This window comes from Apteryx mantelli, chromosome 2 (assembly GCF_036417845.1).
Source record: "Apteryx mantelli isolate bAptMan1 chromosome 2, bAptMan1.hap1, whole genome shotgun sequence".
NCBI lineage: Eukaryota > Metazoa > Chordata > Aves > Apterygiformes > Apterygidae > Apteryx > Apteryx mantelli.
This window is the reverse complement of record NC_089979.1, coordinates 131,164,758-131,180,174: the sequence shown is the minus strand read 5'-3', so window position 1 is coordinate 131,180,174 and position 15,417 is coordinate 131,164,758. Positions and strand designations below refer to the sequence as shown.

At 39.8% G+C, this 15,417-nt stretch overlaps 1 protein-coding gene across 5 annotated transcripts in view; it reads left to right on the top strand.

Annotated features, from left to right (window-relative positions):
• CREB5 (cAMP responsive element binding protein 5) overlaps window positions 1–15,417 on the top strand; it is a 259,891-nt gene that overhangs the window by 53,845 nt on the left and 190,629 nt on the right. For all 5 annotated transcript variants that reach the window (XM_067291564.1, XM_067291563.1, XM_013941396.2 and 2 more), the window contains one exon: window positions 1,693–1,814. In XM_067291564.1, coding sequence (XP_067147665.1) covers window positions 1,693–1,814 — 122 coding nt within the window. The remainder of the gene's footprint in view (window positions 1–1,692; window positions 1,815–15,417) is intronic.

Sequence of the window (15,417 nt, the reverse complement as noted above, 5' to 3'; positions counted from 1 at the left end):
CTTTAAAAGGTCAAAGCTGTAGGACCAGACATTCTAAAGGTGGAAATCAGCTTCACGTTGATTTTATAAAGTGGAGGATCAGCCCCTTAATTTCCAAGTGGAAACTGTATATCCTTTTGTATGTATTTCTTCTGTGCTGCCGTTTGTTTAGGGGTTGCTGTGTGTTTCTATGCTGATCATGTAATGTTCATTCTGTCTGGTAACAGTTCCCTGTAACAGGGAAATATTAGAACTTGACCCATCTTAGCTAGGCACAAGAAGCTAAACTTTTTCCCCAGAGCTCACTGAAGTGGGAAGCTTTTGTTCTGAGGTCAGAGTTGGCCCTGTATGGGCAACTGGGATTAGTGTAACAGGCACTCGTTTTCACTCTTTGTAGAATGAATTTCAAACAATAGGATAGTTGTAAATGACTACGCAGAAGATGATTTTTGAAGAGAGTTAGGACAATCTTTCCATAAGTCTTATTTCCATAAGACTGGGTACTGCAATGCAGCTTGAGCTGGACTGGAAACTAGGAAAGGAGGAGCTAAGATGGAAGAGATTTTTCTTTCCTATGCTGCTCCATCACAGCCTTTTGCTTTCTAAGTCTCTTTTGCCTGGAATGAAAGGAATGTCGCTGTTTTTTGTGTGTAAAGCTGATAGAACCATATGGACTATCCCTCATCTTTGTTAACAGGGCTCTGTCTTGTAATTATTTGGGGATGGGGAAGCTGAGGTAGAGTGGTTAAGAACTTGCTTCAGAATGAATGGAGTTAGCTCAGAGCTGACTTTTATATGAAGAGTTCTTGGTTCCCAGCTTTGGGCTCAATTTTCACTTTCCGGAGAAAGACAGACCTGAGTTATCAGCAAAACAACAGTCTACTGGGCAATTTTACTTGCCTTATTTATAGGTTTTGGAAAGGAGGCTGAAAACCTTGTACGTATACTTGAGCCCCTCCTGCCTGTAGCGTTAAAGAGAACACTATCCTTCCCTGAATTATTTTTGAGGAGGCAACAATTTTCTAGAATGAAGGCATGCACTAAAAATCTTTTGACTTTAAATCCCATTGTTTTTATGATTTTTCAGCACTTTTAGATTTAAAAAAAAAAAACAAGAATACTGAAGCTTATTTGTGGTCAAATTTAATATTTCACAACTTTTTTTTAATGTCATTTCACTCCTTCAAAAATTATATTGGGAGCAATTCACTGAGCAGGACTTCTTTGCACCATGGCTTACTTCTAGTATGTTTCAGAATAAAATTGTGAATGTTTGAGGTGGTTTTCAGGCTGTGAAGGCATAACTAATGTGTATCTGCCACAGTTACCTGTGTGCTGCAGGGTAAATATGCGTTATCATATGTGCTGTGAGTTATTTTACATGCAATTATTATAGGAGTTTTATGCACAGTTTTAGTGACCATTTGCACATGTTGAGGTTATGCACTTGTGTGTTAAGTGCTCTCTGAAAATCTGGCCTGTTGTCTTTCTGGTTGAATGATGACTGCTGCCTGTTCTCAGACACTGTTGGCAGTCATTGTCTGTCTACAGTGCGCAATGTCAAAATTCAGTGCCATGTGGTTTGTTGTCAGTGATGATGTGTAGGAGTGGGAAGGCATTGGCAAGTTAAATAGTCTGCCAAGAAAAGAGAGGTTCTGTCTCCCTCTCCTTTTAATATTGAATATCAAAGATTATTTCTTTTCATATTCTCAGATCAGACTCCTACACCAACACGCTTTCTGAAGAACTGTGAGGAAGTGGGCCTCTTCAATGATATTGATTGCTCCTTAGAGCAGGAATTTAGAAAGGCACAAGAAGAAGAGAACAACAAAAGGGTGAGTATTAGTGCATCAATCTCTTCCTGCCCTTTTTGGTTCCTTCAAACAAACATTTAAGGATACTGTGTGAAAGCAGATCTCTACTACCTGGTAGTAACCTTTTGGTTAGAAACTAGGTGGCACTGTAAGTTGTGACATGTTTTCTAAACTATTGAAAAGGTTGACAAAAAAAACTCCAAACCAAAAAAAGCAGCATTACATTTCCAAAAGCGTGTAACTGTTGTTGCCAGGGTTTGATTCCAAGTCCCTGCTTTTAAGTAAACTATATTACAAACCACACACCTCTTGAGGGAGAGGCTTGGGAAAATTATATCATCTTTGAAGTGAGGATTGCAAGCTTGCTCAAATGCATTACAGGGAAATGTGGATTATGAGGAGGCATTGACATTAAAAGGAAAAAGTTTTGCTCTTTCCCCTGCCACACTGTGAGCCCCTGGTTTTTATTTGTCATCATTACCAGCTTTATCAGGTGTCTGCTTTTGTCATAAGGTATTCATACAGAAGGAGAAAATTTTAACTTTTAATACCTAGTAGATAATGTATCCCATTTCCAGTTAGCATTCTATTACTCTTAGTATCTGTAAGTTTAGGTTGTTTTATATAGGCCACTTTGTATGGGGTTAAGTATACTCCTATGCCCAAAGATTGTCCAAGTGTTTTGAGGGATCCTAACGAGCTGTTTAAACTTTCCTAGGATCTGTAAAAGAGCTTAATGTACTATAGAGGCCAGCAAGAAGTGATGGATGAAATTTTAACTTTTCAAGTAAGCATCCAAAGTTCTGGTTGCTTCTGAGAACTGAAATGCATGAATAATGTGGGGTTTCCTACAGGCTCATGTTGCTTCCTTCTTCCTCACTGCAGCCCTAAAACAAGCTACCAAATACTTCTCCTTCACATTGTTCCATTTTTATGCCTCTCTTTTGCCCTCTCCCATCTATGTAACTCTTGGAAATTCTCATGTAATATGTCCCCTGCTGCAGTACTTCCCCAGTTACTGAACATTGTGTTATTTGGCCTACATTTCATAGTAATCTTTATTTGTCTAATTTGAGCCTTATACAACACCACATGCTAAATGTGAGGAAAGAAGGCCATGAAGCAGCTATGGTGCTAAAACCAGAGGGCACTTTTTCTTACCTTGCCTTAGCATTATTTTGTCTTTCGGAGTGCCTGTGCCTCCAATTGCAAGTGCTTCCTGTATAGGGACTGTTTCTTATAGCTGCTGTTCTGTGTCATTTGTTTTGCTTGTCAGTTGTTGCTGCCCAATTCAAAATTCATACATTGAAGACATATGTATGCCTGAGTGGGTCCTGGGGCTTGCGAAATTTGAAGTTGGCAGCATTTAGGGACCTGCAGAAGGATCTTTGAAGTACTTTGAGGTCTTCAAGAGAAGGCATTAGAGGGCTTTTTGGAAGAAGAGGTAAGGATGATTGCTGAGACGCAGAAAGGGAGAGGAGGAATATAGAAAGAATATGGGAAGGGAGACTAGGGGTGGTTTATTTGTGACTTATTGGGAAAGGAGTATAGAGAGAGTTTATTTAAGGCTCATAAGAAAGGAGACTCAGACAGATATAGGAGAAAAGAAGAGAAAGAGCAAGATGTAGTATGCTGATCAAGGAAAGAGAGTGTCCAAATGTGAGAGAGTTCAAGGTTTGGTCAAGGGCTGGGAAAATATCCCAGACAGTTTGATCTCACGGCTTTATTTGCAGGATGAATGGTAGGAAACAGCCATGTAATGACAGAAATGTGACTAATTTTATATTTAACTTGTTATACTTAGTTTCTTGTGTGCTGCAGAGGAGACTTGGCCAAAATCAAGGGGACCGTTTCTGTACGCTTGTACTTCTTTGCAAATTATCAATATTGAAGAAGACTCCTAAGCAGTTCTTACTGTATGGTAGTTGTTTTGTGGGAGTAGGAGATGAGGAAAAATCTACTGACTTGGGCTTCTGTGCAGCTAGCCAAAAATTACACAGTTTGATGCTGCAGGGTCCATTTCAGCTCACAAGGGGTAGTTGCACAATCTGATTAAAACCTAGACAGGGGCATCAGGTTACCTGATAATACCAGTTGTTTAAGGACCTCTGGATGTCTTATTCTGCCCTCCTTCTCCCAAGCCCTGCAGCTGCCATGGGCTATCTCCAGGGAGCAAAATGAATGATGGGGGGAGGGGGAAATCATTAAAAAAAAGCCAAAGTCCCACTAACTAGCTAACCTGTAACATTTGTTCTGTGTTTCCAATTAGTCTGCTGTATGTTCATTCTTACATTACCGACTGACTGTCAGATAGGAATCTGAAGCGGGCCCCAGTAGGGCTGTACGCAAATACAGGAGACAAAGGCCGCAACAGAAAGGGACTCCTTGGGCCATAGCTGCTGATAATGAAATGCTCCTAATGGCCTGTCCCTGGAATGCGAGTGCAGTGCAGCGTTCTCCTAATGCACTTACCAGCGCTGGGAGGCTAATAGCAGCAGCATGGAAATCTTTTAATGTCTCGGAAAAGTCTTCCAAAAATATTTTTGGTCAGGTTAATTTCTTTGGACTATGAGAGAAATGTTTATTTTAGTATATCGCTGTGGCTTAGCGCACAGCTTGACACTGAAATCTTATAAGAGAAAAACTTTTCTTCTGCTTGAGAGTCCTCATTTGAAAAGAGTCCTCAAAGAATACAGTCCAATTAGCTATATTCTTTCTTTTTTTCTTCTTCTTCTAAACAGGAGTCTATGTGTAGTCCATGAGAATTTGCTGTGATTAAGCTGGTTATGGGGACTGTTGACATTCCAAATTAGCTGTGAAGTGCTGAATGCACAGTCTTAGGAATAGTGCACATACCCTTTTTGGAAAGGTAGCATTGAGGGGAAAGTGCTTGAGTTAATATCCTAGCTGTGTAACTTGGAACAAATCACTTAATATCTTTCTGCCATAGTTGCTCATGTGTAAAATGGGAATAGCGTCTGTTTCTGCCTCCCATACTTCATACGTCTTATCTACAATGATTGTAAGTTCATCTGGCAAGGACTGTCTCTTAAAATATAGCTGGATTAGCCTTTTGCTTGAGAACTAGAGTGATAATGATGATAACGACCCTCAGGACCTGGACTGAAATGAGAATGGAAAAGTTATAAATGGAAATGAGATTGTCAGTGTTTTGGCTCCTCATGAGCCTGTGACATCAAATATTAGCTGGAAGTCCCTGTCTGAGAAAGGCTGACCCCCCCCAAATGCAAGGGAATAGATCAGAAATAAGCGTATTGATAAGCGTATGAGAAAGGCTTTTTGCATCCTCTTGATGGCATTCCTCCTGATCCAAGCATCCGACCTGCCAAATTCACCACTGAGATTAGTATAGATAAAAGCATACCCATACTATTTTTCCACTTGCAAAAGTGTAATTATTAAAGCTCTCAGGAGCCTGAGGCAGGCAGCAATTTACAGCTCTTCCCCAAGCAAAATTTGCAACCCAAACCAACAAGGTAGGCAGTGTTGGCAGATCAGATGATCATCTTAGCCTACTAGCTGCAGGTTTTAGGTTTACACTGCTCTCAGCATTAAGTATCCAAAGCATTTGTCATGGGTTATGTTTGCAGACCTGTGACCTTTGCTGCTACTGGATAGGACCTGCTGTCAGATCTTGTTCTGAGCATTAAAGTTGGGTTTGAGGGAATAATGTCAAACATGGGAAAAGCCAGGATCCATTGCTGAACAACTAATCATAGCTGTTGCTTCATTAAAATGCATTTTGCCTGACCTACCTGCATGAAATGAGAAAGAGTAGAAGTACACACACTGTAGCATGTAGGACACTACATCAAGAAACATTTAGAAATAGCAAGTTGAATATTTTCAATATGAGGGCATTTTTAAGATCATATTCTGCTTGTGCTAGAATTGCAATGCATCACTTCCTGAGGCTTATCCTGAAATTTCTGAAATTTTCTGAACAGTACTTCATGTTGCAAGATAGTATGTAAGCTATACAAATGAAGCAGAGAAACCGCTATGTTCAAGTACAGCTTGGTTTTAATGTGGTTTGTTCACTGTCAGTTCAGGAAGCTGAAAGCCAGCAAGTCTTCTACATGACTTAATATTACTGTTCTAAGAATACTGTTGCACTGTAGTCACCTCACTGCTAGAAAAGCATCAGCAAAATGAGGTAGTCCAGCAAAAAAACCCACAAATATAGAGCATTTGGTGGTTAAATACATTCAATCTACAGAAGGCTTTAAAAGCCTTAATATCCAGTTTAGTTGCATACAGCAAGAGACAATGCTATAGCCTGACGTGCCTTTGAAAGGCATAGATTTGGTTTATGCCTTCTGGTTTCTCGTTCGATCCTTTATACCACGATAGATTCCTGCATATCGGCATAAGAAGGCAGATAAAATGCACTTGTGTAATTTATGCCACCACGCCATTTACTGCTGAACTCGGTGATGCTGCAATCTCCAGAAGAGAAATTATGTGAATATCTTCTGATTGTTATACTTCTACGCTATCGGTTATGAGTATGGGTAGGACTACTGAATTCAAGCTGAGCTGAAAATAATAGAATCTGTCTTTTGAGCAGGTGTAGTTTGGAAGAAAATTTCACTTCATTTCCACACCTTAAATTCAAATTTTATGTTATGTATTCCTGGCCTAGAGGTTTTCCTCTTTGTCTTCTGAAATGTATGCAAACAGAATAAATGTGATGGATTTTGTTTGTTTAAATATATTTTAAAGGAAACCTCTTACATTTCAATAAGGGGAAAAATATAAATACAAAACCAGTGGCCCGAAGTTTGATGAAATAAGAACATCTGATAAGCATTTCTTGTGTTGCACAAACTTGGTGGGTTTTCCTGTTGTTTTTATTTTTTGGAGACTTTTAAGTGAGGAAGCAAACCAAACAAATGGCCTCCCAAAGGGCCTAATCATGTCTGTTATGTCAATAGGAGGAGAAACACGCCTTGGGAGACATGTTGCTCATCTGCAGCAGATGCCATTTTGAAATCTCCTGGTATTCCCAGTAGGAGAAGCTGCAAAAGCTGTGTTGGCTGGATAGAAGAAAACACACTTCATAAATACAATCTTACTTTAATCTCGTTATCATTTTGTTACAGCAGAAAGTTCACTCCTACAGACAGTCATTGTCAGTACAGTAGTTGAAACTAGCAGTGTAGTGAATGGAGCCCCTTTAACAGGCAAGGGTGATATTAAAGTAATATTGTACCATTATACTACAAGGAAAAAAAAGATCTTTACATTGATAGAGCATGTTGTATAAGTGTTTGGGCTTTAGAGGCCTATATTGGCACATGTAGTAGTGCTGACAATGCAGTCTGGTGAAAGAGAGGAACAAGGATGAAGGACTCATTATGGTGGTTGACTTTGCTGACAGACTACAAATTCAACATGGCTTATTAATGAGAAAGGGCTACCCTTCCAAGGAGTGCTCTCACCTGACTCTTTCTGGATTTCAAACGCAAGAAGCCCTGTATTTTTTTTTTTTTCACTGGGTTATTTTGAGTTTTCATATGCATTAATTGCATACGGTTAGGACGGCTTATTGATTTGCTTTTATGGTCTCACCATTGGTTTATAAATCCCCCTGTTTCTTAATGATCAACTTACTTTTGCAACATTCCTCTGAAGAAGGCAAATGTTTTTTCTTTTATTTTCTAAGGAAATATAGAGTTTGGAAAAAAAGGTTTCCAAAGCTCCTTAGTAGCTAGACACCAAACTGATGGAATCAGAGGCGCGGAGTGAGAATTTCAAGCAAGTTGGGTCCTTTAAACCATTCTGCCAGGCAGGCAGCTTTCTGTGTCTTTTGGTTCCTAAATATCTTTGCAATATGGCCCCAAGAGATTGATGGAGATCTTCAAAGGCAGTTTGGTGTCTTGCTCTCAGTGAAATAAAGCAGGAGTGAATCAGTGAGCTACCATAAAGGATCTGGGCTCACGTGACGTGCTAAAAATTGCACAGGAAGTCTGTGGCAGAGCCTCGGATTGATTCCATATCTGCTCGGTTTCAGCATAGGACATCCCACAAACCATGTGTGTTAAAGATTTATCAGCTGTTGTTCAGTGTTGCTAAAGACAGGAAGAATGCTCTCCTCCTCTCTCCAGATGGGTAGGCTTGCTGTATTTTAACTGGTTTTCTTAACTTCTGGAGCTTTCATGGTAGACATGTGGCGATGCATTACATTTTATACAGGGATTCTGCGTTTGGCATTTTAGTCCTCTGACTATGTGAGTCCTGTTTTGAGCATATATTTATAGTCCGGGCATTTATTTGCCACAATGAAGTGTATTACAAAGGGGACACTCTTCTGCTTAACTGTACAGAAGAGCCATGAAGACAACAGAGTTCATAACTAACTTTGCAAAAATATGCATAGGAATAAGGTTCAACTTATGCTCATTGCTGTCAGTACAACATCTTATCTTCTGCTGGCAGGCAGGTCTCTCTTATCTTCTTCTGTTGCAATGGACTGTGTTTGAATGGATATATGGATTTAGATCTCCATGCTCTGAGAGAAGACCTGAGTATTTTTCCAGCAGTAAGTAAGTGCTTATGGTGTGCAGAAAGGCAGTTTTGGAGGGCATACGTTTTTGATTGAGCTAAACTTTCCTAACCATAATCTTTCTGTGTTCTTCTGAATTCCAGCTGATGAATCATCCTACAGGGCTCAGTCAGAAGAGTCCACTTTCCTTCTGCCTCTTACTGTCCCTGTCCCAGAGAAGTTGAGTCACCCTCCTGTAATGTTTGGGTTTTTGTTGGGTTTTGTATATTTTGGCTACCCCCAAAAAAGGGAGCCTGCCTAATGTCAATCTGACGTTTCTTTCACAACAACGTGGAACTGTGCATGTTGCTTTGGTCTTCCTATGTGTGTTCTTAAAGGCACAGCTTTCTCGTTACCTGTTCATACTTCAACAGCGTGGACCGGATGGCACATAGTGAGGGGATAAACTTTCTTTGTAATGGCTTTTTTAGTAAGTCTGTCTCTTAGATAAGGCTCCTAAATCTTGGCAATCTCTTTAGAGTATACACTCTGCTATTAAACACAAACTCTTCGCTCCCCAGAGCCAAATTCTAAGTGGAGTGCAGCCTATATGGTTGAGTAATGAGATACTACCGATATATTTTAGAGCAAGGTGCACTTTTACTTTATTTATGAAGATAGACATACTGGTTGAGGGCTTAATCACAGCTGATAAATCATTTTAAGAAACCTATTAGAACCATATGCTGATTCTTTGTATTAATATGGTGTGTCTGTTTCTAGTCTAATAAGACAGGGTCTCTTCCCCCCTCTCCCCTCCCCCTACCTGGTGTGTGAACTATTTATCTGTTTAAGGGATATTGCTTGCTTAGGGGCATTTCTCTCTTTAAGCGGTGTCATTAATAAAACAAGGTGAGCGCAGGAGACAGACATTCCGGGGTGAGCAGAGCTGCATGTATTCGGTCATCTTTGTTTAGGTGGAATTCCAAAGGAAAAGTCCAAAAGCTGAGAACTGGAAACATATCAGTTAAAGACTGGAGAACCACAGAATGGCCTTCACGCAGCATAAGGTTGTCATTTTGGCCCAGGTGGTTACAATCCTGGAGCTTGAGAGCTGTGAGGGGGTGGGTACACTGACATTTCAGTTACCTCACCTTTCCCTTGCTCCAAAAGGGCTGCGCAGGAACAGGTTCCATGGCCATTTAATGAGATCCACATTGGTGAAGTTATTCTGTGCCAAGTCCTATTTATCATTAATTGGTGGGTTCGCTCGCAGATCCTTCCTATTATTTGCTGATTATACTCCTACACATTTTATTATCTTGCCAAAATTCAAATGCTAGTAATTTCTTGATTTATTGTTTGTTTATAACCCTGTCTACTGCCTAAATGGACTTAGAAGATTTTGAAACAGCAACAGCTCTTATGCTGACTGGGTTTCTTTCACATTTTGCACATGGCAGTCGTCTATTTATAAATCTCCGTAGGGACTCCTAAACCTTTACAGTTGGTTCCTCCCACCACTTCAGCCCCTTTTCTCCCTTAGTCCCCCTAGGCAAGTCTTGTTTTTTGGCACAAAGACAATGATGGTGATTGTTACATGGAGAAATTGTCCACAAGCTATGAACCATGGGTAAGGATTTTTAATTTGTACCTCAAGCAAAATAAATGTGAAATTAGAGACATCCAGGAGAGTAAGGGGATTTTCACCACATGTTAGAAGATCCTGATCTGTACTGGTCATCTTCAGTGTTACAAAATGAAAAATTGAAAATTCACTTTATGCCACTTGACGTGCGCTCTAAAGCATGTACCATTTTCCTGTGCCATATGAAATTATTATATTTCTAAAAGTGCCCAAACTCGACTGTTAAATCTCTCATGCTTCAGAGTAACAAAAGGAATACTGGAGAAGGGAAAACAGCCAGAGCAACTGAGCACATGCCATAGTAGTTAATGAATGTTACAGTTGGAGGTATAACCTCATGCATCTCTGGGGCAGTTCCATTGATTTTAATGGAATTTAAATTTTTAGCCTATTACAGATGGGCAAAGGAAGTGGTGGTGGTGGGGAGAAGCCTTTGCTCAGAGACAAACAAACCCCCACCTCAGGTCACAAAGAGAAGTGAAATATCTGAGTACTTGTTGATCTCCTGATAATATGTATAAATAAGATCTTTAAAACCATTTTAGGGAACAAAATAAGGCACATCTTAAATATTTCCTTATCCTACTATTTCTGTCCTATGCTTTTCTACAGAAGTTGCTGAGTCCCTTCTTACCAAATAAATATCAGCTTTCTTTCTTCCCTGATATGTGGGTAAACTGTGTGGCTTGGTTTGGTCCCTGGGAAGAGAATAGACATCCGTTTGCCATGTGAATGTACATGTCAAAGTGCAGATCTGCCAACCAGTCGGGGACTGGGGGGGGAGAGACACAGAGAGAATGAACTCAATGTTACAAACAGTCTTTTTTGAATTTCTACAACCTATTAGTCACAGCAAGCTGCCCTTATTGATTTTGGTAAGAGAGGTCACTTTTAATCCTCTAAAGTGGAAAAAGCTGCATGCACTCTCCATGGCATGACATTAAAATTGACACAGCTCTGCATCAGTTTTGTGAAAATTCCCTAAACCTAGATGGATTATTGCCTTGCCTTTGAATGGATACAAGCTGCTAACCAGAACACGCTTAGCCAGAATTGGTATAAAAGGTTTAAAATACGTGATAAGGAAAGCATAACCAAAAAAAAGCTGAGAAAATATATAAGCACGCTAAAAAAGCTGCCCCTGCAGAAATGGGCCATTAGTCTTAGGAAACTTTAATTTCTCCTTTTTTATTTTTAATTTAAAAATCAATACAGAGGAGTTGAGATTATCATATAAAAGAAAAAACAAAAGCTGACCTTACTCTATGATTATGAGGAAAACTATTCTGGCTGATGGCCCTTGCTAGTTTTGTTTATGTTCCTTAGAGAGCTAAATCTTTGAATACAATTAGAATAGTCAAACTTGAATCCTAAGTGTGCCTCAAAATAAACAGTAGAGATGAACTCTCCAGAGTTTTCTTTTCATCCTTGTTATCCCTGCCTGACCCTTTTTTCCTGCCTAATGATCATTTGTGGCATACTATGATTAAGAGAAATCTTCCTAGAGGAAAAATGTGCTTAATAGGGGTTAGGAAAAATGTGATCCTGGAGAAGTAATATTTTTTTTTCTTTGTTTGAAGTTCAAGGAAATCACTACTGCCCCTTTTGATTTTTCTCCTAGATTTTATTTGGAAATCTGTTTTTGAAGATCTCACTGAATTTCTGTGAATCTCAGTAAAAATGTGCACTGTAATGTTCAGAGAAATTTGTTGGCTTGTCATGTAAGCTTTGTGTTCTTTTTTTCATTAGTAGTATCTTCTTTTTTCTTTAATCTGTTTAATCATAATAGGGGAAATCAGTCATTTTATTCATATTCTCCTACAGCAATCTGTAGTTGGTCTTTTGTGCTGTGTCCCATTCTCTAAAGGGAGCTACTACTGATACTGGCTGAAAAAAGTTATGGAGTTTGGCTGGAAATGCCCAAGTTACAATCACAAAATGAATCATCTTCTGCATGCCTGCCTTCCCCCCCTCACCTGCTCCCCAAAAGGCAGCAGGGGGTGGCAGGAAAGACTGGTGGAAACAGAAAACTTTAGACCCTGTTCACCGATGAAGGAAAGAAGCACAGGCTCCAGACTGCTCGCCCCAGTATTTCTTATTAACGGGTAGAAATTTCCTTTCTGAAAAAGAGACATCTGCGGAAGGAACTGCAGTAAAAAAAAACCTTAAGGGGCAATGGTAAGTTCCAAAAGATGTAGGCTCTAAGTGTAAGGCGTGTGATGACGGAGATGCTTGACTGCCTTGCCACAGCTCCTTTCAATAAGCTAAAAGTACTCTACAGTTGTTAGTTAAGTAGGTCTCTCAGCTCCTTCAAACAGAGATTAAAGTATGTGTGTGTCTGTGTGCACAGTGTGGCTTGCCCTCCTCCATTAAGAGATTTGCTCTTCCTCCTCTTTCTCCCCCAGTGGAGGGGGAGCTGCTATTTTCTCCCTATTTGCCAACTTACCAAGACCCAGGAAAATCCAAAGTAGGCACAGAAAGGGAACTGGCTCTGGGCTTCACCCTGCTCACTGAGAAATGGTGCAGTAATGGCACCTGGCATGGAAGAAAAGGTAAAAGCTGCCCCAGCTGCAGATTTTGTGCAGTTCTGGCAGCTTATTTTTGCCCCAACCTAATTTTTCTTTCTGTATCGAGGGAGAAGGAAAAATAAGGTAGTTCCTCCTTTTTTGCATTGAAGGAGTCAGATCCCAGAGTTCTCCCTGATGTCCTAACGCTGCGTGGGACAGAGGGGAGAGAAAGGAGGAGATGGAAAAGTATGGGTTGATGAAAGGGGGGGAAGGAATGAAAGGAAGAAAAGTACCATTCATTCTTTACTTATATAAAAGAATTATTCCTACCCCAGGTGGGGAAAATGGAAAGGAAGATTCATATGGAAGAAAAGAAAAAGCGATGCTAATCAGACATGGAGAAAGCTGAGAGGTACTATCAGGCTATGCAAGGGAAAGAGAAAGATGAATGAAGGAAAGGAAAAACAGCACTCACACTAGGCAGACATTAAAAAAGCAGTTATTTATTTTCTGAAAAGTGGCATACTAAAATGTTGCTGTGATGTCAGATTTGTGTAAGCAGAGGTAGAGGGGAGAGTAAAAAGTATCATTTCCTTTTCTCCCCCCTCCCTCTTTTTATCAAAAAAGCCATATGAGGATATTTTTGGAAAAAGAAAAAGAACAACTTTGCCTTGGGGAATTTCGGTCAGCTTCTCCTCTTGATGTTGAATTGAGATGTCAATGGATGTGGCTGTCTGAAGGGGAGCGATGGGAAACTTATTGGTGATGGGTACTAGGATTTGTTTTCCCCTGAAAAAGACGAAGGGAGAATCAGCCTGGAGGTTATTGCTTCTGAGTTCAGTCATCTTTATGAAACATTTTTTCTCTCTGCACACTTCTGTCTTATCTCTGAGATCTATGTGTATGCCCTGTGGGATGTATGCATTTATTTAAGGCCTGCTTCTCTAATGACAAGTAGTTACAATAGTTCTCCTCCCCCTCCTCCATTTTTATTCCAATAGAGTAAACTCATGTAAGCATAAATGCCAACATACACACTTAGGAAAAGCAGGGAAGCTATTCAGTGTGTTACACCTCTGCACATAAGTTCTTGTTTTGTGGATTATTGTTTGGCTTGAATCTTTTTCAGGTACACTTCTCTTGTCCCACTTTCCTTTCTTTGCTTCATCCAGTTCATCCAATTAAATGTATATAAATGCTTTTCTGAAATGGGGCCAAAGTCCATGTACTTCAAAAGTTCTTAAACGTGTGGTTAACTTCAAGCATGCGTGTAGGGGGTTGTTGAATAGAGATAGTTTGCTGAATCAGGACTTCCCAGCACTAAGATTTTAAATTGCAAACAATCCTCTGTCTTAATGTATTTTAACTACTGCCTCTCATGGACTAGAGGTAACTATTATTGTGCAGGTCCTGCAGGTGAAAAATATTGTAGTTTGGTTGAGCAGCAATTTAAAAGCAAAAAATTCCTTCTGATACTCTGCTGCGACAACTATCTTTTTTTACCTCCTCTAATAAATACCTTAGTTATGTTACATGAAAGGAAATAATGACTGGAATTTCATGTTATGATTAAAAACTTACTGCTTTGGAGGAATAAAAAAGTTCTACTACTTAGAAAGCTGTAACAAATTATTATTTTTTTTCCATTTCTTTTCTGAGATTTCAGTATTTTCTAACAAAACTTGGAATTAAAATGGTGGTACATGTGTGCCATTATTGACGAACTGAATGTGAAGCGCCTACCCAGTTTGCATACATAAATTTGTGTGACTTCTTGAGAAGGTACTTTCAAATAACAATAACAAACAACAAAGCAAAACAAAAAAATCCAGTCAACTTTTTCACTCACTTACCTCCTTCCTTCCCTGTGCTGTGGTAAAAGGGATAGGGCCACCTGCCCTGGTTTTGTTTTGGTTTGTTTTCTCCATCGTGGATGGTAGCTAGGGCTGGGAACGCAAATGCATCCATTGGAAGGTGCAGGCAAAGGGAAAGAGGTGGTGTGGGGAATCTGCCTTTCAAAATACTTCTTAAATTACTATTAGCGATGGAGTGCTTAAATTGGCTTCCTGATGATAGGCAGGCTGGGTAGAAAAAACATTTTACCATTTTAGTTGAAACACTTACTGCAGTGTTTCAAAACACTGTTTTTATATAAGATGGTGACACTAAAAATATATAATTGGGCTTTCCCTATCTTTTCTTACTACATTTCAACATTCGGTTCCTCTCATTCCATCTTCAGCACAGCTAATCTGTATCCCCTTCGTGAATAGTATTATACTGACGACATAGCAGTGAAAAGAATCAAGACTGCAGGACTTCTAACAATGCCCGAGGGCCCCAGGATTGGGAATGCCCTGAAAAAAATGTGCTGCAATCCAGCTGCCCTTCATATTCTTGTCTCCCTATCCAATTTACTAGAGAATTTCCCACTGGCTCTTGGCTCGTTCCCAAATGAGAATGTAATCTTTTAGAGATTACACTGCATAATGGAGGGACAAGGAGCTCTTTATTAACTGGGATGGGGAGTCACTTGCTATTAGGAAAGGGAGAGGGATGGACTGTAATTGTGTTTTGTGAGCACTGCTTTCTGCCCCTTCTTGTCCCCTCAGTGATAGGATGGCAGGTTGGGAGTGGGAAACCACTGCAGCTGCACTGTAGAAAAAAATAATTGAATGTAGGTTATGATTATGGCAATTACTTTTATAATGTGAGGGATTATACCATAACTATTATATTGCCAACAAGATTAAGTTACTAACCTAATACCACAGCATGTTTAAAAAAAAAAATTCCCCTGCTTGTTCCAGAGTTGATGCACTCAAAGACTATTAATACAATATGAAAGAACTGAGAAGCTAAGGAACCTAAAGTGCTGTTCATATAGTTATTGCTTGGATTGGATCCGTCACCTTGACTTCACTATGCCAGCTAGACACCCTCACCCCTTTTGCAGTGTAA